This window comes from Protopterus annectens, chromosome 3.part0 (genome assembly GCF_019279795.1).
Source record: "Protopterus annectens isolate FY-2018-M chromosome 3.part0, PAN1.0, whole genome shotgun sequence".
Taxonomy (NCBI): Eukaryota; Metazoa; Chordata; order Ceratodontiformes; family Protopteridae; genus Protopterus; species Protopterus annectens.
In genome coordinates, this window is record NC_056731.1 from 917,998,759 (window position 1) to 918,021,390 (window position 22,632).

General features: G+C 43.3%; 1 protein-coding gene across 2 annotated transcripts in view; it reads right to left on the reverse strand.

The window, feature by feature from the left end:
- Positions 1-22,632, reverse strand: part of USP14 (ubiquitin specific peptidase 14) — a 1,988,776-nt gene that overhangs the window by 1,368,870 nt on the left and 597,274 nt on the right. For both annotated transcript variants that reach the window (XM_044065241.1, XM_044065240.1), the window contains exon 6: positions 8,852-8,910. In XM_044065241.1, the coding sequence (XP_043921176.1) occupies positions 8,852-8,910 (59 nt within the window). The remainder of the gene's footprint in view (positions 1-8,851; positions 8,911-22,632) is intronic.

The following is a 22,632-nucleotide window of genomic DNA, read 5'->3' on the forward strand; positions in this document are numbered from 1 at the left end:
AGCACATCAAGTCATCCTTTTGTAGTAGTGGTAAAATGGATTTGTACAGTGACCATCCAGAATTTCGAGTTCTTTACTGACTTGTTCAGGAAAGTTAGGTCCAAAATTGGCCTCAGGTCCCGTCTTTTTTTCATACTAAAAAGAACCTTGAGTAGATTCTGGATTCAATTTGGTCTGGTGGGGCATTCTGGATGACTCTTTTCTAGCCGTTTCGTAGTTTCTAGAGTTGCTGCTTCCCACTGACTGGTGCAACATCGGGGAGATTTTTCTTTGATTTGGGGAGTTGTAAAAATGGGATGAAATATCTTCTGGATATGATACTTTGCACCCAAAGATTACTTGTGATGGCTGACCAGGCATTTGCGTGCAAGGATAAGCTCCCCCAACTGCCTCCAGAGAGGAACAGTAGGGCAACCTCTAAAGAGTGCTGGAAAGATCGGTCTGAGAACAAATCGAGATCCTGGACTTTGGGGGGACCCCCTCTGCCTCATGGGCAGTGCCTACCATTGTAGTTATTTCTCCCTCTGCCTCTAAGGGAAAAATCTCCCTGTGATTCCGAAAAGGATCTTGAGACTTTTTGAACCACATCTTTTTACCACCACGCTGTTTCCTGGAGAAAAGTCTTTGTGGGGTAGAAAAACAGATTCTGACAGCAAACAAGGTCTTACCGTCTGTCTCACTACAGGAGCAAGTTCCTTTAACCGTGAGGCCAAACGAAGATGATCCATCAAAAGGAGCACTGATGAAGGATGCCTTGAAAGGTTCTATGAAGTCACAAAGTCACATCCAGGGATGATGCCTTATGGCAATGCCTGAACCAGCAGCACTTGAGGTATCTTCCTCACCATGTGAGATTAACCTCATGGACACGTTTGATATCGATTGTAGAGTGGCCATTCTGGAGGAAAAAAATTTAGTTCCACAGCAAACATGGTCCCTGGGACACAGCTAGAGTGTTCCATGACTAAGTCCCTCTGTAGTCTGGTGAAGTGTTCCAGGCAGTTCAGAGATTGCAATGCAAAGGTCACTGAAGCATAGACCTTCTTACGAAATCTGTTCAAAGCCCTAGACTCCCTGTTGAGGGGGGTGCGGACAGTGGAGCTTTGCTCAGCTACCTCCTTCTTGGTGGCTGCCGCAACAACCATGGCATTTACAAGGATACCCTTAGTCTAATGTGGTCTGTTTGTAGGGGCAGTAATGATTTTACTGGGTGACTTAGGAATGGGTTCCACAGCATCTAGCTCCTTCCATGCCCTGCAGGAGACAAGCTCAACAAGGTCATCCATGGGGGGGCACCCAAGATGTAGATGGCCCAGACCCGAAGGCTTCTACAAACACTGATTCCTCCTGGGTAGGATTTTGGGTAGACCAATCACCTTTCTAGCAAAGAATTTTACCAAATGAGACATCGTCAGGATCTTGGGACCCTTCCTCCTCTTCAAAATTGGTGTCCTCTGTGACAGATTCTTCAGGAGAATCCAAGTGCCTCCCCTCTTGCACTTTCTCTTGTGGGGAACCCCTTCAGTGGGATGCTCCGGGGAGGTATCTGAAGAGATAAGGGGTCCCAAAGGTGGAACAGATTGGAAGCTCTTTTGGGGTGGCTGTCCTGGAGGTGGTAGAAGAGAGGACTCAAGCAAAGGATCCAAGGGGGTGGAACATGGATCCAAGGATGTGAGAGTCGGGGCTCTGCTGGACAGAGTACCCGCTGCACCACCTCAAAGGCAGAAGTACCCAGGGACATCGAAGGAAATCCCTCCAGAGCCGAAACTCGCTGAGCAGACAACCCCCGAGCCCCACTGGTCCCCTGCTCCCAGGGGTGTAGAAATAACGGGTCCCGAGGGTTGAACAGATTGGAAGCTCCTTTGGGGTGGCTGTCCTGGAGGTGATAGAACAGAGGACTCAAGCAAAGGATCCAAGGGGGTGGAACATGAATCCAAGGATATGAAAGTCGGGGCTCTCCTGGACAGAGTGCCCTCTGCACCACCTCAAAGGCAGAAGTGCCCAGGGACATCGAAGGCAATCCCTCCAGAGCCGAAACTCTCTGAGCAAACCCTCGAGCCCCATAGGTCCCCTGCTCGGGGGGGGGGGGGGGTCAGTGCCAAACTGTTGAATGCTGAAGCTCAGAGGGAAAGTGATGGCTCCAAAAACTTTGGAGTCAAAGTAAACCCTCAGATCAGATGTCGAGGCTTCAGCTCTAATAGCCATCCCGCTCAGACATCGTAGCCAAGCAGATCACAGGTACCATCAAGGTCTGATGTCTCACCTCTTGGGACCTTCGTATACTAGGACTCCTAAAGCAGTTGGCTGTATCAAAGAAGGAGCAACTTTGACAAAAGCAAAATGGCAGCTCATGGATCCATTGGGAAATGGAGCTGGCAAAACCCCAATCTGGATTTGTGTCCTGAGAAATTTCCTCATCATTCTAACAACCTCAGTTTCTGGAAGACTTAATGGATGTGAAGTAGGAGGAGGCCTGGAAGTCCTTTTGGGAGATTGCTGAAGAAGGGGCGATATGAGTCTTGGGGAAACTGGCTCCCTTTAAAATCAGTTTATTTCTTCAGTCACTAAGGGCATGCTGGTTAAACCCAGCGCAAACTGAGCAGGGTGATTCCAGGTGCACCAGACCATGGCAGTAAATGCACTCCCTGCAGGCATCAGATTGAGGAATCTTATTCCCACAAGAAGCGCATTTTTTTAAAACCAGCCAGCTTGTCAGACATGCTGGCTACCTTAAACAAGATATAAAAGTATATATAATCAAGAAAGAAGGAACAAAGGAAGAAAGAAAAGAAGAAAACTTAACTATGGTAACAAGAAGTACACATCTATGGAAAAAAATATGTAGTAAAAGCCCTTTTTTAAATATATAATAGTCAAAGAGTAAGGAAGAATAGTACAAAGACAAACTTTTAGAGAAAGAAACGCTGAACAAAGAAAAAAATCATTAAACCCAAAAGAAGCATGAGAGATTTTCAATCCTGGTCTATGTCTGATGAGCGGCAAATGGGATCTGAGGTATTCTGGGGGAATGAGGCATTATGGGTAAGGAAGGGCCTCGATAATCAGATCACAGAGATATAGAAATTGGCCAAGTCGTATCTGCGAATTGGATCCTAACCCACAAGTTCAGGAATGAATGGAAATGACATCAAATAAATGAAGTAAAGACTGCATTGGATCCTCTACAGATATTAACAACAAAAAAATCTTGGGTCAAGCCTCAAATTCCATCAACCTTAATTACAACTGAATATTGTTCACACGAGTGTCTGCACCTTCAAAAAGTACAGTTTTGTACCTACCGTAAATGTAGATGTTCGAAGATCCACATTGCTGCAGTCCTTACACTTGGGTAGTCCGCTGTCCTCGGTCGGCCCGAATATCAAAGTATAAGGCTGACGTCGGTCAGGGCGCATTTGACTGACGTCAGGACGTCAGGGTACAAATGCGCATGACCGGCGTCATATCCTCAGTCTTTTCTTGCCCCAGATGTCAGAAGACCCTAAAAATAAAGGTCAAAACCTAAAGACAGCAAACAACTAACCAACCCCCCTTGCACTAACTATATGTACAATATATACAATATACACAATATGTACAACCCAACCCACACAACCACCTCCAACTACAGAGGGGAAGGAGGGAGGGTAAATTGGACTGCAGCAATGTGGATCTTGAACATCTACATTTATGGTAGGTACAAAACTGTACTATGTTCTTCATCTCACATTGCTGCAGTCCTTACACTTGGGTAGAATCCCAAAGCAGAGGTAAGGGAGGATGGCTAACTACAAGGAAGCAGGAGCTGCCAAAATGCCCTGCAAAACAGCAGTGGCAAAACCAGCCCTGGACTTAGAGTAAAGTGGCAGGTGATAATGCCTAGAGAAAGTATGCACAGAACTCCAAGTAGCTGCCTCCAAAATATCCTTGGTTGCCACTCCCTCAAAAAGCTGTTGAAGTGGCAGTAGCCCTAGTGGAATGAGGCCTAATCCCAGCTGGAATCTCCTTGCCATGATGGGAATAACAGAAAGCAATGCAAAACCCAATCCACTTAGAAATAGTTTGTTTTGACACAGGCTTGCCCTGAGAACTCAAAGCAAAAGAAATAAACAACTGCTGAGACTGCCTGAACCCTTTAGTTCTGTCCAGATAATAACGCAACTGCCTGTGTACATCCAAAGTGTGCAAAATCTTTTCCCCTTATTTTGGGGATTTGCATAAAAAGTAGGCAAATGAATAGTTTGGTTTAAAGCCACACTAGAAACCACCTTAGGCATAAAGGAAGGATTAGTGCGTAATGATACCCTATCCTTATGGAAAATCAAGAAAGGCTCAACCGCCATAAGGGCCTGCAATTCAGAAACCCTTCTTGCAGAGGTAATGGCCAACAAAAAAGCAGTCTTCCATGATAAATATTTCAACTCAGCAGTAGCTGCAGGCTCAAAAGGTTGTAGAGTGAGTTTCTCCAACACAAAATTGAGATCCCAAGCAGGAGTAGGAGCTCTTCGTGGGGGTCTTATATTCTTTGCCCCTCTAAGAAATTGCTTGAACAAAGGATGAGAAAACAATGGTGGGTCGCAATCATAGTGAGCTGAAATTGCTGCAGCATGAACTTTAATAGAAGAGAAAGACAAACCTTTGTCTAGTAACTCAGTAAGATATTGAAGAGCCACACACAAATTAGGTTCAGAAACATCAAAATCTTTTGCTGCACTCCAAAATAAAAATCTCTTCCATTTATCTGCGTACACTTTCCTTGCACTAGGCCTTCTAGCTTCCAAAATAACATTTAAAACTTGCTGAGGAAGTGGAGGCCCACTATGGTTCAAAACAGAATATGCCAGGCTGTTAGGTGCAAAGAGTGAAGCTTGACATTTAGCAAATGGCTGTCCTCCTGCGACAACAGGTGTGGAATCGAAGGCAAAGGCCATGGAGGCTTCCGTATCAGACTTCTCAGTAATGGGTACCAGTGCTGTCGAGGCCAATCCGGAGCGATTAAAATCATCCTTGGCTTGTCCTGTCTGACCTTTAGAAGTACCTTTGGGAGGAGAGGCAGAGGTGGAAAGGCATACACATGAAGATTGCTCCAATTGAAAGAAAGAGCATCCACTCTCCAAGCTGTGGGATGAAACCTTTTTGTGCAAAACCTTGGCAGCTGATGGTTTAGTGGGGAAGCGAACAGATCTATGTCTGGAGTTCCCCATGACACTGTCAATTTCTGAAATACATGAGGATCCAATTTCCACTCGTGGGGATCCATAATTCGTCTGCTCAACACATCTGCTAAGGAGTTCTGTGCTCCTGGCAGAAACCTTGCCTGAAGATTGAGCTGTAAACTGAGAGCAGTCTCCCACAAAATCATTGCTTGCCTGCATAGAGGATAAGAATGCATTCCCCCTTGCTTGTTGATGTACCACATGACAGTTGTGTTGTCTGTTAGAATCAACACCTGCCCTGGAAGAAGTAATTTCTTGAAAGCTATTAATGCAAACTGGACTGCTAACATCTCCTTCATGTTGATATGTAGATGCTGTAGTCTCACAGGCCACTTGTTTTGTATCCACTTTCCATTTAGATGAGCTCCCCAAGCTTTGTCTGAGGCATCCGTCGTTAAAATCTGACTCGCCTCTGGCCGGGTCACAGAGAGTCCCTTGTTTAGGTGACATTCCTGAGCCCACCACAAAAATTCCTTTTGAATGCAAGGTATTATTTGAATGACAGTGTCCAGATCCTGGCAGTGCTGTGTCCATACATTTTTGAGATACCATTGTAGCTTCCTCATATGCAGTTTGGCATTGGGAAGCACCAGAATACAAGATGCCATGAACCCTAAGGCTTGAAGGACTGTCCTTGCAGTCAGCCCGAACTGATGAGATAGTTGATGGAAGTAAAGGAATAGACTCTTTTGTTTGTCCGGGGTTAAAAAGGCCATCTGGGATGCTGTATTCAGTCTCACACCCAGAAAGCACATGTCCTGAGAGGGTACTAGACTGGACTTTATTTCGTTCACAGAATACCCTAGGCATCTTAGCACTGCTATCACATATTCCAAATGATGAAGAAGCTCTTCCCTTCCTTGAGCCAGAATCAGGCAGTCGTCCAAATAAGGATAGATCTGTATTCCTTTTAGTCTGAAGAAAGCTATCACTGGAGCCAGAACTTTCGAGAACACTCTGGGCGCAGTAGATAAGCCAAAGGGCAATGCAGAGAACTGATAGTGAGAAGTCCCAGCTCGAAAACGCAGATACTTTCTGCAACTTAGTCTGATAGGAACATGAAGGTAAGCCTCCTTGAGATCTAAAGTTACCATCCAATGATTTTTGCCCAGCAGAGGTAAAAGCTGCTGCAACGTCAACATTTTGAACTTGGGAATGTCCAGATAAGTGTTGAGGATAGATAAATCCAAAATTGGTCTCCACGTGTTCCCCTTCTTTGGTACTAGGAACAGGCGAGAATAAAATCCTAGGCCCACTTCTGGCATAGGGACCGGCTGTATGGCCCCTATTTGGAGCAACAGAGAAACCTGTTTGTGAGCCTCTATTCTTTGTTGAGGAGGAACGTCTGGCATGCCTTTGAAAGGAGGCAAGGTATGGAAATGAAACCTGTAGCCGTGGTGTATGATATCCAATACCCATCTGTCCTGGGTAATTAAACTCCAATTTTCTTTGAAAAGTGCCAACCTTCCTCCCAAAGGTGCTGCCAGACGAGCAGGCTCTGGCAGCTGAAAAGGTAGGTCATTGGGTCTGCTTACGAAAGGACTGACCCCTGCCCTCACCTGAAGCCTGTGCAGGAGAACTCCCTGTTCTAGGCCTGAAAGAGCCCTGAGCTCTGCCCCTACCACGTCTAGATCTACCCCTAGACTGGGAATCATAAGAAGGATACGTCCACCCCTTAGTAGGCCAATTTCTACTAAACTTTGGAGGCTGGACCTGCAAAAAATCTTTAACAGTCTGCATAGACTTAGCCTTGTCTTCCATTTTTTTTAAAACTGTCTCAACAGGAGGACCAAACAACACGTCAGATTGTAAAGGAGCATCTAAAATCCTTGTTCTAACATGTTCAGACAAATTCTGATCCCTCAGCCAGGCGTGCCTGCGAAGAACTGACCCAGTGGCAGCCACCCTAGACGAGGCCTGTACAGCATCAAAACCACATTGCAAAGAATGCTTACCCACCTGTTCAGAAACATGTACTAAATCTTGCAACTCTTTACAATCAATACCTACAGCCAGAGCATCAACCTTAGACTTCAATTGTGAAAGGAGATAGTTTTGGTATTTCAACATGTGAAACTGGCAATTCAGAGCCCTCATAGCAAGAGTGGAAGAAGTATAAACTTTCTTTCCCCATCTATCCAAGGCCCTAGCCTCCTTGTCTGCAGGAACCGGATTTTTAACAACAGAAGCCTTAACACCCTTAGGCCCCTGGCTAACAGTTTCTGGGTCTGCCCTAGGACTCTTAAAAAGATACTTATGAGCTTCAGGCACCCTGTAATACCTATCCGGCTTAACAGGAGCAGGAGGCAAAGAATCAGGATTAAGAGAAGCCTCTGTAAAAACATCTTCCACCACATCCAAAACAGGAGGTATAGCCAAAGGCCTATGCTGGGGTAGAAACAGAAATTCCCTAAGCCTTTTCCTGGAATCAGAGAAGTCCTGACCTTCCCACTTAAAATGCTCCCTCATGGAATGAAGAGTTTCCGAAAAAGAAAAATCCTCAGGAGGAGTAGCAGAAGGAGTAGAATCATCCACATCAGAATCAGAATAAGGAGAGTACTCCTGCAAGTCTTCAGCCGAAGACTCTGAAACATCTGAAGCCTGCTCAAAACCCCCAGCTCAGGCTCCACCCTAGGTCTCTTATCAGGAGGGGGCATAGAACCCCTAATCAAAGTAATCAAATCTTCTGCCATTTTAAGCATATGCTTCTTGGGCACAGTACCTGAAGAGCTAGGGGTAACACCAACTGAAGCTAAACCTGGCCTGCCCCTGGGAGTAGCCTTAGAAACAGAAGGAGAGGGCCTAGCCACCTTAGGAAGGGAGGGGAGTATAGTAACCTGAGAAGCCCCCTCAGCCTGACTTGCCTCCTGAGAGGCCACATCTTGCAATAATAAGGTCTCACTCTGGGAACACAAAGAAATCTCCGGTGGAGCCACCGGCTCCACCGATACCTCTAAAGAACCGGCGTCCGGTACAGACGGTTCTTCTAGCCTAGGCTTAACTGCCTTGTCCTTGCGCTTCTTGAGAAGCGGGCCGGAGCATCCGACGGCATTTTATAATTGCACCACTTCCCAAAGACTAACCTTGCACAATCCAACCTTCTCTTTATAGTGCGTTTATTAAATCTAGCACAAGAGCGACAGCCCACAACGTCGTGCTCAGGCCCTAAGCAAGGAATACACAAAGTATGATAATCTCTATGCGGTATCTGTTTCCCACAAGAAATGCAATTATTGACTTTTTCTGACATCCGGTAAATGACTGAGGCAAGAGAAACTAAAATATTCCCAACGGGTACTTAGCCAACTTTGAACTCGGTCTGAAACTTCTAAATCGAAAAATCTCAGAACGCCAACCGGCACTTGCAATGCTGCTTCTGCATCGGACCATGCGGCAAAAAAGACTGAGGATATGACGCCGGTCATGCGCATTTGTACCCTGACGTCCTGACGTCAGTCAAATGCGCCCTGACCGACGTCAGCCCTATACTTTGATATTCGGGCCGACCGAGGACAGCGGACTACCCAAGTGTAAGGACTGCAGCAATGTGAGATGAAGAACATCATACTATTACAATGGAAAACAAACAACCTAAAATTTTGAGATGAACAAGACTATCGTGTTCATACACCAACCTGCTGTGATGTACTGAGCTGAGGCCGTAGCTCCTGAAGCTCTCATGGTGCCAGAATACCTGCAACACAACCAGTGAATAATAAAATGAATGCAAAATAACACAGTTCAAAAAAGACATGTGCATTCAATAAAAACATGTTATACACATCATTTTTTTATGTGCTCAACGACTACTTGTTATTCCTTTCAGTCAGATATACCATCTCAGAAACATACTGATATGACACCTCACCATATGAAGACTTCAGAGGGCTTAAAAGTGGCTCCTAACCCATGGTCATGCATTCTGCTCTTTTCATGTGCCAAAGTAAATGCCAATACTTGCAAAAGGCAATTCACCTTTCAACCATACGGACACACAGCTTATACCTAGGTTAAAGGGAGCACACAACAAATTTTTTCTTTGAAATGAACCAGAAACTTTATTGAAAAGAAAGTAAACACGAGTGCTTGCCATGCTAGCTTTCTGAGACCTTTTGCTTCTTCACAACAGCCCTCTGGGAAATTCAATTCTAATGTTAAGTTCTTACCCTCTGGGCGCATGCACCATTGCAATGCACACAGAGTTGATCTGTGCCAGTTTAGGAGACACCTCATGATCCCTAATTACTGATCTCCCACTGAAAAACAATGAAAGTGAAAAGAATAAAGGTACAAAATGATAAAATTTACAAAAGTATTCCCAACTAAATGACACTGAGACATCTGCCCAGCACCAGAAGAGGTAGAGGAAAAAGGAACTCAGAGAAGATGACCCTCTTAAAGAACTGATTAACTGCTGCCATATACAGTGGATATAGAAATATACACACCCCTGTTAAAATACCAGGTTTTTGTGATATAAAAAATGAGACCACAACAAATCATTTCAAAACTTTTCCCACCTTTAATCTGTACAATTCAAATGAAAAACAAATCCGTTAGGGGAAAAAATATAGAAAATGTACAATAAGCTGATTGCACAAGTGTGCACACCCTTAAAATAATATTTGTTGAAGCATCCTTTGATTTAATTATAGCATTCAGTCTTCTTGGGAAGGAGTCTATCAGCATGCCACACCTTGACTTGGCAATATTTGCCCACTCTTCCTTGCAAAAGCGCTCCAAATCTGTCAGATTGGGAGGGCATCTCTTCTGCACAGCCCTCTTCAGGTCACCCCACAGATTTTCTATTGGATTTAGGTCTGGACTCTGGCTGGGCCATTCCAAATTTTTAATTTTCTTCTGGTAAAGCCATTCTTTTGTTGATCTGGATGTATTCTTGGGGTCACTGTCGTGTTGAAAGGTGAAATTCCTCTTCATATTAGCTTTCTAGCAGACGCCTGAAGGTTTTGGGCCAAACATGACTGGTATTTGGAACTGTTCATAATTCCCTCCACCTTGACTAAACTCCCAGTTCCAGCTGAAGAAAAGCAACCACAAAGCATGATACTGCCACCACCATGGTTCACAGTAGGGATGGTGTTCTTTTGGTGATGTGAAGTCTTGTTTTTGTGTCAAACGTACCTTTTGGAATTGTGGCAAGAAAGTTCAACCTTGGTCTCATCAGATTATAACACATTTTTCCACATGCATTAGGGAAATGATGTATTGTTTTGCAAATTTTAGATGGGCCTGGATATTTTTCTGTGTAAGAAATGGCTTCCATCTTGCAAACCATTTGGAATTGTGGCCAAAAAGTTCAACCTTGGTGGCATCAGACCATAACACATTTTCCACATGCTTTTGGGAGACTATGTAATGTTTTGCAAATTTTAGCCAGGCCTAGATGTTTTTCTGTGTAAGAAAAGGCTTCCGTCTTGCAATCCTACCCCATAGTCCAGACATATGGAGAATACGGGAGATTGCTGTCACATGTACTACACAACCAGTACTTGCTAGAAATTCCTGCAGCTCCTTCGGTGTTGCTGTAGGTCTCTTGGCAGCCTCCCTGACCAGTTTTCATCTGGTCTTTTCATCAATTTTGGAGGGACATCCAGTTCTTTGCAAAGTCACTGCTGTCCCATATTTTCTCCACTTTTTGATGACTGTCTTCACTGTGTTCCATGGTATATCCAATGTTATGGAAGTTTTTTTGTACCCTTCTCCAGACTGATACCTTTAAACAATAAGATCACATTGATGCTTTGTAAGCTCTCTGCGAACCATGGCTTTTGCTGTAGCAGGCAACTAAGTAAATGTCAGGAAAATCCTACAAGGACAGCTAAACATTACTTGTGGTTAATCACAGTCTCTTTAATTGATGGTAGGTGTGTACCCAAGAAGACTGAATGCTGTGATACAAAAAAGGGTATGCAGAAGCCAGATAAGTCAGCTGAAGAACACTCAAAGCCAGTGTACCACAACACATTACCATAACACAGAAAAGTGACTGATGAAAGAACTGCTGAGACTCAAAAGGAGTCAAAAGTAATAGCCCCAGATAAACAAATTGCAGCTTCAACAAAAGCTTGGATGGAGAAAAAAGCAAGCCAGTAAAGAATCACCAAGACTGTTGTGACAATGTACCACTTAAAACCCACGTCTTGTCTAGAAAGGAAGTAGCCCAAGCAATTCTCCATTTCCTTAATGTCACTCTCATGACCTTACATCAAACAGATGCAAATTGCCAAAGATCACTAGTTCTGACAGCAAACAAGCTTAAGCCTGAATCACACCATCTAATTTAGAATGTACACAACTTTGCTTCCCTAGCTGCAGAATTGGCAAAGTCATCATTAAAGTCTATGTTAAAAGTCTAAATCAGACATTCTTTGATCTTAGTTAAAAGTTTTCCAGTGTCTGATCCACTACGGAGAAAGTACAGTTGTGTACACTTACCATAAATGTAGATCTTCGAGTTTATTCACTGTTGCAGTCATCACACTTGGGTCATCTGCCTGCAGGTAGCCCTCAGTCAGCCTGAATACCAGAGACTTAGTATTTCTGCATCAGTTGCTGTCGCTTCAGGACTAACGTCAGGTCGTCAGGGGTATAAAAACAAGCAGCAGACGCCATTACAGTTTTTCTTGCCCCAAATGTCAGGAGCCCCCCAATAGGGAGCCAAGTTATAGTGGGGGAAAACAAGACCAGTAAAAAGTAAATACCAATACACCTGAAAGGGGGGGGGAGGGGGAGTAAAAGGCATAGAAAGATCAGAGAGAGAAAACAGGGGGTTGGAGGGAGGGAAACCAGGACTGCAAAAGTGAATACACTCAAACATCTACATTTATGGTAAGTGTACACAAATGTACTATGTTCTTCGTGTTTCACTGTTGCAGTCATCACACTTGGGTAGACTCCCAAAGCTGAAGGGTGGAGGCAGTCAAGAAGAAGTAGGGCTGGCTAGAATGGCCTGCAAGACTGCTGTTGCAAAACCTGCCCTGGATTTGGAGAAGATAGGCAAATGGTAGTGCTTGGTGAAGGTATGTACAGAACTCCATGTAGCAGCTTCCAGGATGTCCCTGGTAGGGACTCCCCTGAGAAATGCTGTAGCAGTAGATGTTGCCCTAGTGGAATGTGTTGTGACCCCCTGAGGGGTTTGTTTCCCATGGTGCTTGTAGCAGAAATGGATGCAATGTGCTATCCAGTTAGAGATTGTTTGCTTTAAAATGGCCTTGCCCTCTGCCCCTGTTGCAAAGCTGGCTAGTAATTGGTCTTATTTTCTGAAGGGCTTAGTCCTACCCAGATAAAATCTGAGCTGTCTGTGCACGTCCAAGGAGTGCAGGATCATTTCCCCTTTATTTTGAGGATTAGGGAAGAAGGCTGGCAAATGTATGGATTGGTTGAGAGCCACACTGAACGCCACTTTAGGCATAAAGGAAAGGTTTGTCCTGAGGGAGACACTGTCAGCATGGAAAATAATGAAGGGTTCCACAGCCATAAGTGCTTGAAGCTCAGACATTCTTCTAGATGAAGTGATGGCCAAAAGCAATGCTGTTTTCCAAGAGAGAATTTTATAGTCTGCTGATGCTGCAGGCTCAAAGGGTGGAAGTGTGAGCTTTTCCTGTACAATGTTAAGGTCCCAAGCAGGGGTGGGTGCTCTCCTTGGTGGCCTTAAGTTATTTGCCCCTCTCAAGAACGGTTTGATAAGATGGTGCGAGAAGAGAGGCGGCTCAGTGTTGTAATGAGCAGAAATGGCTGAGGCATGTATCTTAATGGAAAAAGAAGGATAGCAAATCTTCTCCACAAAGGCCTAAGTAATCCAGAATTAGAGACAGGGAGGGCGTAGTTGTGTCCTCCCCTTCAGATAGACTCCAGTAGCAGCACCTTTTCCACTTATCCGCACAGGATTTTCTTGTACTGGGTCTTCTGGCTTCAAGAATGACATCCAACACTTGCTTGCTTAGGGTTGCTGGGGGAGGATTCAAGGGGTAAGCAAGGCTGCAAGATTTAGGGTTTGCAGTTCATAGGTTTATAGGTTCATAGGTTCATACTAGGCTATCTGCCCAAGGGCATTTATAAGCCTAGCCCATAGTTATGTGGCTTTCGCCACCCCTTTAGTTTGAAGAAAACTATGCCTATTATTTTGCTGTGCCTCTGTCAAGCAGTGACACTGAAGTAATCCCTGAGGTATATCTGCGATCTCCCATCCATTGGTCAAGATTCCTCTTGAACAGGGCCAGCGAGGTGCTCTGCCTCACATGTACCGGGATTTTGTTCCACAGCATAGGGAGTCTATGGGTGATGAATCTGTCCCTCCAGCGCGTTCTATTAATAACCGTGTCAAGGTTTAAGTCTCCCACCCTTGTGGTTCTGAGGGATCTAGATTTTTTGAGGTGAAGCATATTCATCAAATCTGGGTTTGACATGGCCTTGTATGTCAGGCACAGGTCACCTCTGAGCAAGCGGTATGCGACTGAATAGAGCTGGAGTTCTTTCAGTCGGGCAGCATAAGACATATTTTTGAGACCCTTTATCCTTTTGGTGAGGAACTTTTGGGGCCTTTCCAGCTGCTGCAGGTGTCGGGTCAGATACATTCCGAATGGGGCATTGTACTCAATCATAGGTCTAATGAGTGATGAGTACAGGGGACGATGACCTCCCTAGATCTAGATGTGAATCCTTCATGATCAGGTGGGCAATGTAGAAAGTTTTCCTAACTACTTTGGCAACATGAGTGTCAAGCGAAGGTTACTGTCAACCTGGGTCCCCAGATCCCTGATGACTTCTTCTGTGCTCAGTGGATTGCCACCTAGATGGTAGCTAGGGGTAACCTTGTTTTTCCCGAAGGGTATGACTATGCATTTCTTGGCGTTTAACTTTAGGCCATGGCTCTGGCACCAGTTATCCGTTTCTGTGAGGCCCTTCTGAAGGATACCTGTGTCAGATGTGTTTTCGACTATGGCGCCCAGTTTGCAGTCATCTGCAAACTTTGTCAGCCATAACCCTCTTGTGTTTGCTTGTACTTCAGAAAAGTAGATGCCGAACAAGAGTGGTCCCAGGACTGAGCCCTGTGGGACACCACTTGTGACAGGCTTTGAGTCTGACATGGCGCCAGCAACTCTGACCCTGTGGGTTCTGTCGCTTAGCCAGTTTGCAACCCATCTTGTGATGTATGGGTTTACATTCAAGCTGATGAGTTTTTCGATGATACCTGAGTGGGGTATTGTGTCGAAAGCCTTTGCCAGGTCGAGGTAGGCTGTATGGACTTGCCTTGCCCTCATCAATGGCCTTGGTGACTGTTTCGAAAAAGTCAACCAAGTTTAAAAGGCATGATCTGCCTTTGACAAAGCCAAACTGGGATGGATCCAAAGTCTGCAAGTTCCCTATGTCTTTATTTATGAGTTCCATTATGATCCTCTCCATGGCTTTGCAGATAAGGCTTGTCAAGCTAATGGGACGGTAATTTCCAGGGTCGGTGGAGGCACCGCCCTTGTGAAGTGGGACCACAGTGCCGCGGCGCCACTCCTTGGGTACGTATCCTGAGGTGAGGCTAAGATTAAACAGCTGTCCTAACTGCGGGTTTAATTCCTCATTGAGTTCGTGGAGCATACAGCCGGGGACACCATCCGGTCCCATGGATGCCGTGTTTTTTGCCTTGGAGAGAGCAGTTCTCACTTGGGCGTTGGAGATGTTTGGGGGGCTACAATCCTCTGGTATAGATATCTCTCCTTTTAGGGGGGGGAGAAGTTTGCACTGAACCTGTCAGCCAGTATGTTGGCAATGTGTGTAGGTTCAGTAATCTTCACATCATTTTGAACTGATTCTGAGCATATCTGGGAGTTTCCTCCTAGGTTTCTAACATAGCTAAAGAAGGTCTTATGATTGTCTTTTGAGTCGTTGGCGATTTTTCTCTCAAAATTTGCCTTGGATGATTTTATGAGAGCTCTTAGTTTTTTACTTATAATGATCAAAGGTGTCTTACCTTTCAAGGATTTTGCTCTATCTTGTAGTAGCTTCCTCCTTTTGTTGTAGAGCTTGTTTATGGCTGGGGTCCACCAGACTGGACGCTTGCCTTTGGTACAAAGAGTCTTAGTTTTGTTTGGGATTGCCTGATCCATGCAGTCCTGTAGGTGCTGGTAGAAGGCATTTGTAAGTGATTCAGCGGTTTGAGTAATGTTTACCACTGGCTCCTGGGCCTTAAAGGAGACCACACCAGTTTTTAGAAGTGTGAAGTCGGCTTTTGAGAAGTTTTTCACTGTGGTCTTTTTTATTTCAGGTGGGGGCGGGATGAGGACCTCCAGCGAGATTAGTTTATGATCTGATCTCACCAGTGAGGGGTATACTTCCGGTGTTGATCATTGTGATCCCATGTTCGTGATGATGAGATCAAGTATGTTTTCTCCTCTTGTGGGGATGGTGACTAGTTGTTCCATGGCATTTGAGTTTATGAACTCCAGGAACCTTTGGGCTAGAGTGTTTGGGCTTGAGTAGTGTTCCCAGTCTATATTAGGGTAGTTGAAATCACCTAGTATGATGGTGTTTGGAGATGCATTTATCCCCTCCAGTGTTTTCAGGAAGGCCATGTGAGGTTCCTGAGTTTGAGAGGGTGGCCTGTAACATGCTACAAATTGCAGAGCAGTCTTGCCTATGGTTAATTGCACCTGGATGGTCTCCGATGCATCGTGTGTTGCCACCAACCTTGAGGTGTGTGTGTCCTTTATGAATATGGACACCCCCCCCTCCTTTCTTGGTGTTGTCCGGATTTTGGGGCCGGAACGCATGATATGAGGTGAAACCTGATAGTGCTGGGGTGCTCTCAGGAGCCTTGAACCAAGTTTCTGTCACAGCACAGACATCGATGTTCTCCATACTGAGAAGGGCCTCGAGTGCGTGCATCTTGAGATTGAGACTTCTGGCATTGAGCAGCATTACCCTTAGTTTTTTTCCTTTTTTTGTGTTCTAGGGTGGTAGGTTTAGAATTTGAGCCTTGCCTAAAAAAGGCACTACGGGGGTGGCAAGAGCCTTTGCCAATATCCAGAAGCCCAGGGGTGACGGGTGCAAGCTGTCCCTTGCGAAGCAGCGTGGCTTGCCCAGCATGTCATCCCAGGCAGACAGACATTGGATCCCCTTTGAATGACACCAAAATTTAAGCCAAAATCTGCCCCTCCTGCTGTAGGATTCTTGAAAAGAAATTTGTGGGTGTCAGGTACTCTGTAGTACCTGTCTGGTTTTCTAGGGGCAGGAGGTAAAGTATCTGGAGTAAGTCTGGATTCCAAAAAGACATAATCAACAACTTCCAGGATGGGGGGTATTGCTAAGGCCTGTGCTGTGGCAAATCTAGGAATTCTCAGAGTCTCGTTTTGGACTGAGGATAGTCTTGGCATTCCCAGTGGAAATGCTCACTTAAAGTAAGGTTTCACCACAAGAAAATTCCTCTGGAGGAGAGGCAGAGGGAATAGATTCCTCTGCATCCGAATCCTCATAAGCAGATAAGGGCATGTCTTCATAATCAGATACCTTGGAGTCATCGGACTCCTGGTCTGTTGAAGCTGCTGGGGACTGGTCTCTTTCTCTTAGCAGGAGAAGGCTGACTTCCCCTAATCAGCATATTAAGGTCTTCTGCCATTCTAAGCATTTGTCGTTGTGGCAAGGGGGCAGGTGCATGCGCTTTGGTCGTTGGTTTTTCTAGGCGTAGCACGTAGTCTTGGCCTTAGAAACACAGTAGTTTTAGATTAAAGAAGTCATCGGTTTGAGTCCAACATCGGTAGTGTGAAGAACTGCTTCAGAAGCCGGTGCCTGCTCAGCGGCTCCAAACCCATCCAAGGTACAGACATCCGCAGGTTCCATAGTTGAAGTAGAGTCTCACGGCATACTGGACTCCAAACAGGTCTCGGTAGAAGCCTGCAAATCCACTGAAGCAGGCATCAGGGGCTGCAAAAGCACCTCACTGAGTACTGGCGAACTGGCGACTAGCTTAACGGTAGCATCGTCGGCAGCTTTAGACCTATGCGGTCCGTCTCTGTCTTTATCCTTACGTTTTTAGGAATATCGGTAGTCGGATGGTTTACCAAAGCCATTTCGGAATACGGAGATCAAGAGCAAAAGAATTTAGTGACAATGAGAGCCCAATGACAAATGGTTCTGGCATTGAACAAAGCACAAAACCGAAAGCGAGGTATGCTGTGGTCTGGGCCTAAACAGGTGATGCAGTAAGAATGAAAATCTGTGTGTGGTATTTGTTTTCCATAGGCAAGGCAATTGTTAACTTTTTCTGACATCGGTTAGAGCAAGAAAAAAGGATCCCCATCGGGGTACTTAGCTTTAGAAGACTTCAGGATTATTCAATCTGTAAATGAGAACACATGTGGCGGCCGACCCGCACTTGCAAACTGCTTCTGCTTCGGGCTCCTCGGTAAGAAAGACTGATGTAATGGCATCGGTCGCCTTTTTTTTATACCCCTGACAATCTGATGTCAGTCCTGGAGTGACAGCATCCAATGCAGAAATACCAAGTCTCTGGTATTCGGGCTGAGAGGGCTACCTGCAGGCAGATAACCCAAGTGTGATGACTGCAACAGTGAAACACGAAGAACATCTGGAATTCAGACAGGTGAGAAGCATATAAAGGATCAAAGCCCCATCATAGCAAATTACTCAAGCCCCACTGCCCTTGATGTCCACCACTTTAGACTCTTTTCAATCAAGTGGTAAGGTGGCAAGGTGCTGTTGCCTCTGAAATCTATCCTGAACTGAAAAGATCACATAAGAATCTATTTTAAGATGCATGCATTTTCTTTCAAGAGGGTCACAAACAATTCATAACACGAACGTTTACCCACTTCATGTGTTTAATTTTCTGTCTCAATGCTACAGAAATGTTATCTGCCCAGTGGCTTATATTTCTCATCTGCAGGTTTTAAAAAGATCTACAAAAAGTGTTGAAGTATGACTGGTAACTTACTGCCCTTTTTTATTATCATAAATAACTCTTCTTTTAAGCCATTCAAGAGGCATGGAGGGATAACACCCTAAATAAAGGCTCAGGAAACCCAGGTTTGATTAGTGGCTAGGGTGACTGATGAAGTGGCAAGGAGAGATGGAAGTGCCCATCCTTGGTGTAAAGGTGCATGCCAATGATGTATTCAAAATCGAGACATGGTTCAAAGAAGGGAGATGCCCTCAGACATACATGACAATCATTGGGATAGGGATAGAATGGATAGAACATATGCAAGACCCTACCACCCAGATGGACACATCCCCCAGCATGCCCTTGGGATCCACAACCAGCAATAGAGGGGTAGTCCGGAGGGAGAGGTAGGAATATGGCTGGTAGCATGGACACTGGGCAAAGAGGGATTTGGCTGGTAGGATGAGATCTGAAGGAACCAAAAAAAATAAAGTAACTGTTTTTTCAATATTTCATCTCCTGTTTTAAAATCAAAGGCAGGGAAGCTTGACAAAAAAGAATTAAAAAAAAAAAAAAAAAAAGAATAAGGCTGCTGAAAAAACACAAAGGATGAACCAAACATGTCAGTAAAACAAAGTCTGGACCATCAAAACTACATCTAATATTGTTCCTGTTGTAAAGCAGCCACCCTAATTAAAAGACCTCTGTAAAAAATAATTTAATTCATAAAACGGGTTCAGGAAAGAGAAATGTGACAGTCGCAAATGCAAAAAACTGGGTCATGCACCAAAACTAACAAGTGTAGACTCCATCGCAATTGCAGCAAAACAAAAATAAAAGCATTAACAGATCTTGAACAATAAAGGCCATTATGACTCACTCTTGCTATCAGTGATGATGACTCTCCCCTCCCGCACAAAAGCAATGAACAATAAAAGAATTAACAAATACTTCTCCCAGAAATAGAAAGCACATGGTAGCTGCTACTTTATCACATTTTTACATTTTCCAATACCATGCAAGTACCTTTATACTTAAATATGGGGGGGGGGGGCACGAGTTTAACTCTCAAATGACAGATCTTGGGGCCCAAGATGGCTGTACAGTGACCAACTTAATCTTAGCTCTCCCAGTGTGGAAAAACCCATCGATAAGGGCCATTAAATCTACTTGATTTAGCAAAATTTAGTTACTGGCTAGTGACTACACTGCCTGTATGCTAGCAAAGAAGAAACTGACAGGCTGAAAGAAAATCAACTAGAAAAGGCGAAGGGAACATTGTCTGGGAAAAATCCTGCAGGTGCTCAGCAAAAAGCAGTTCAAGCTCCAGCTCTGGTACAAAAGATGGCTTCCAGTAATTTAGAGGAAAAATAAGTCAAATGTGTTCAGACCGGATTAAAATAAATGAAACAATGGAGTATATCATCTCAAATAAAAGGCTGGAAAAATGGAAGAAGCTTTAAAAGGCCATTCAGATGAACTGAATTGCAAAAAAATCAGAGGTCAAACTGAAGAAAAGGCTGGTTAAGTATGAGACTACTGAGGAAGAGCAGTTTCAAAAAATGGTAGAGTTGGAAGATACAGAGCATGCAGAAAAAAAAATGAGATTTTCTGCTGTACCACAAAAACTGAAAGGAAAAGACTACTTTCTGAAAGTATAAATAAGGAACTGGACAGGTATTCCACAGCATGACTTGTTAACTGAAAGCGCACATTGTGTGTATGCTCCAAACCTGGCCATGAGAAAATAACCAATACCTATATTAGTAAAGATACAATCATACCATCAGAATTAATTGATCCTGATAAAACTGTCAAGAAGGGCAAAACATTGAAAACTGGACACAGTAGAGTGTTTGTGGAAAATGATTATTCATTGTTCACCAGGCAGAAGAAAAGCAAATTTATCCAGCACTCAGGGAATGTCGAGAGGCAAAATGTGAGATTCAAGCTGCTACACCCAGAATATTTTTTCCCCTGGAGGATCAAAATAACTTTTGATGCAGAACAGGCTAATGAGGAAATAAAAGTTTGTCCACCCAAAAGTGAACCATCAAATAGGAGAGACTGCTTCTCATTCTTCTAATGAAGCTGAATGAGAGACTTTGCCAGTGAAACCTTTTCCACTGTTCTAAAGGAAAATGCTTGAGACACAGAAAAATACAACACAGGAGTTGTCTAGAACAACAACAGGGTGTACTCTGGACATGAACTGTAGTCTGAGGTTGGAAAGGGAGATGAACAAAAATACCAGCAACACTGGAATTAGTGAATAAATGTGGAGCTATAAAGCATCAACAACATACGGTTTTACAAAGAAAAGTGGAAAGACTGTACTTTTGTTGAATTTGTTAAAACTTGTGGGGGAACTGACAGGGATGTACCCCACATTTTGAAAGGACACAAAGGAAAAAATAGAAGGTAACTAAGTAAAACTATTTTCATTCTTAACAGTATTTGCATAAAACATTTCATGATATAAATTGCTTGTTATATAGAAAAGCATTTGCAGTAATTGCTGATAATAAAGCAGTACTTTATTTTTCTTTTTAGTTGTAAGAAATGTGGGCTTTACAATATAAAAAGAGAAGAAAGACTGGATAAAAAAAATTAAATTAACAACATGTAATCTTGGGCTGTTGGGTGGAGGATGGAGCGTAAAAATACACAGACTCTAATATATGTAGAAGTGAAATGTTTTCTATGGCATAGATAAATGTCTGGATTAATGCCCTTGACGTAATCTCATAAGCTTTTTGTTTAAGCAACTTTTTTAAGAAGGAGACTACAATGCAATGACTAGTAGTCCTTTAGCAAAAAACTGTTCAATGTTGGTTAAGAAGTAGATTCTGTTCTTATGTTTCGTTTCCATGGAAATAAGCTCACTAAAGACAAAGACAATAAACACAGAGGTCAAGCCACTGTTTGCTGAGCGAATAGTAAAATTAAACCGTACAAAGGCAAACAGCTTAGTAAAAAATAAAGTTTGAAATTATTAGAAGTGAAGAAGAGAGCAGCTTTTCTGGTAACTAAATACTTTAAAGCATTTACTACAACAATGTAGAATTTAATTTTTATTTAAAGATGACCAATGTACTTTTTCCTAAGGCTAAAACTTAATGCTTTCTGAAAGCATATAAGATGTTTTTTATATCTGGATGGGGAATAAAGACAAGACAAGTAAAGACAGTAATAAGTGTAAATGGAAGTACAGGCTGTAACATGCACTTTAGCATGGATAGCCTTAATCTTAGGTTAAGCACAAAATCAAAAAGCATAAGAGCAGACCAGGACTGTCCAACTGTACCCACATATGCCAAGTACACAGAATAGATAGGGTCAGCTATATCAGCTAAAAAGTCCAAAATGTCCACGCAAAAGGCTCCAAAATGTCCAATAAATTTATCTGGAAAACAAACAAGAATTAGGTAAGCGCTTTCACCCATTTGGGCTTCTTCAGACCAAAAAGCACTCGCAAACAGAAAGCAGTTAATATACATCCTTGCAGCATCAATTATGACATCATATCCTGCAATTCAAAACAATGCATATACCCTTAAAAAAACTTCTCAAAGCATTACAACGGCTTAATAGTCACATCATACCTAACCTTTCATTAATAAAAACTTTATACGTATATAATATATAATAAATATCTCACAATATTACAAAATATTAAAATTCATGACGATATGTGCAATTAAACATCCACTACATAAAAAGCATCCATTACATAGAAATTCTATATAAAACTTCTGTTCAAAGGCACACTATCTCATTATATGAAAATAAATAATGTTAAAACATTGATATAGGAATATAGAATTTAATTTTAGCTAATACTTAACTTTTAACTTCCTATTTTTTAAAACTGGTTTAATAGGGATTTTATCATTTAAACCAGGTTTCTGATCAGCCCTTAACCTAATAATCCACTTTATTTCCGCTCTCTCTGTATAGTTCCTCTCTGTATAGTTCCTTATATCCCCACCTCTAATACTAGGTGTGTTAACTTGTATCACTTGAAACCTGAAAGTAAGTTGGCCATTAGTGTCCAGAACATGCTTCGAGACAGCATTCTTAGTGGAATTAACACATATGTTGTAAAGGTGTTCCCTAATCCTCTCTCGTAGACGCCTATCCGTTTTCCCAACATAAAATGCAGAACATGCTATACACAGGGCTAAATATATAACATGTTCTGATTCACAGGTGGCTGCAATATTGAACTTAAACTCCTACATGTAACTGGGTGTATAAAATTAATATAATCATTCAAAAATTCACAATAATTACAACTACTACATACCCATTAATAATTGGTCTCCAGAACTCCCATTATTATTCCTCAGATAGCATAACAATCTTTGTAAATTCAACGTGTTTCTATAGACAAAGTGTGGTCTTATCCCCTACCATCTCCTTCAAATGTTGATCCACCATGAGTACCCCCCAATTTTTGTAAAAAAAACTCTCTGACCCTATTAATGTCTTGTGTGTAGCTTA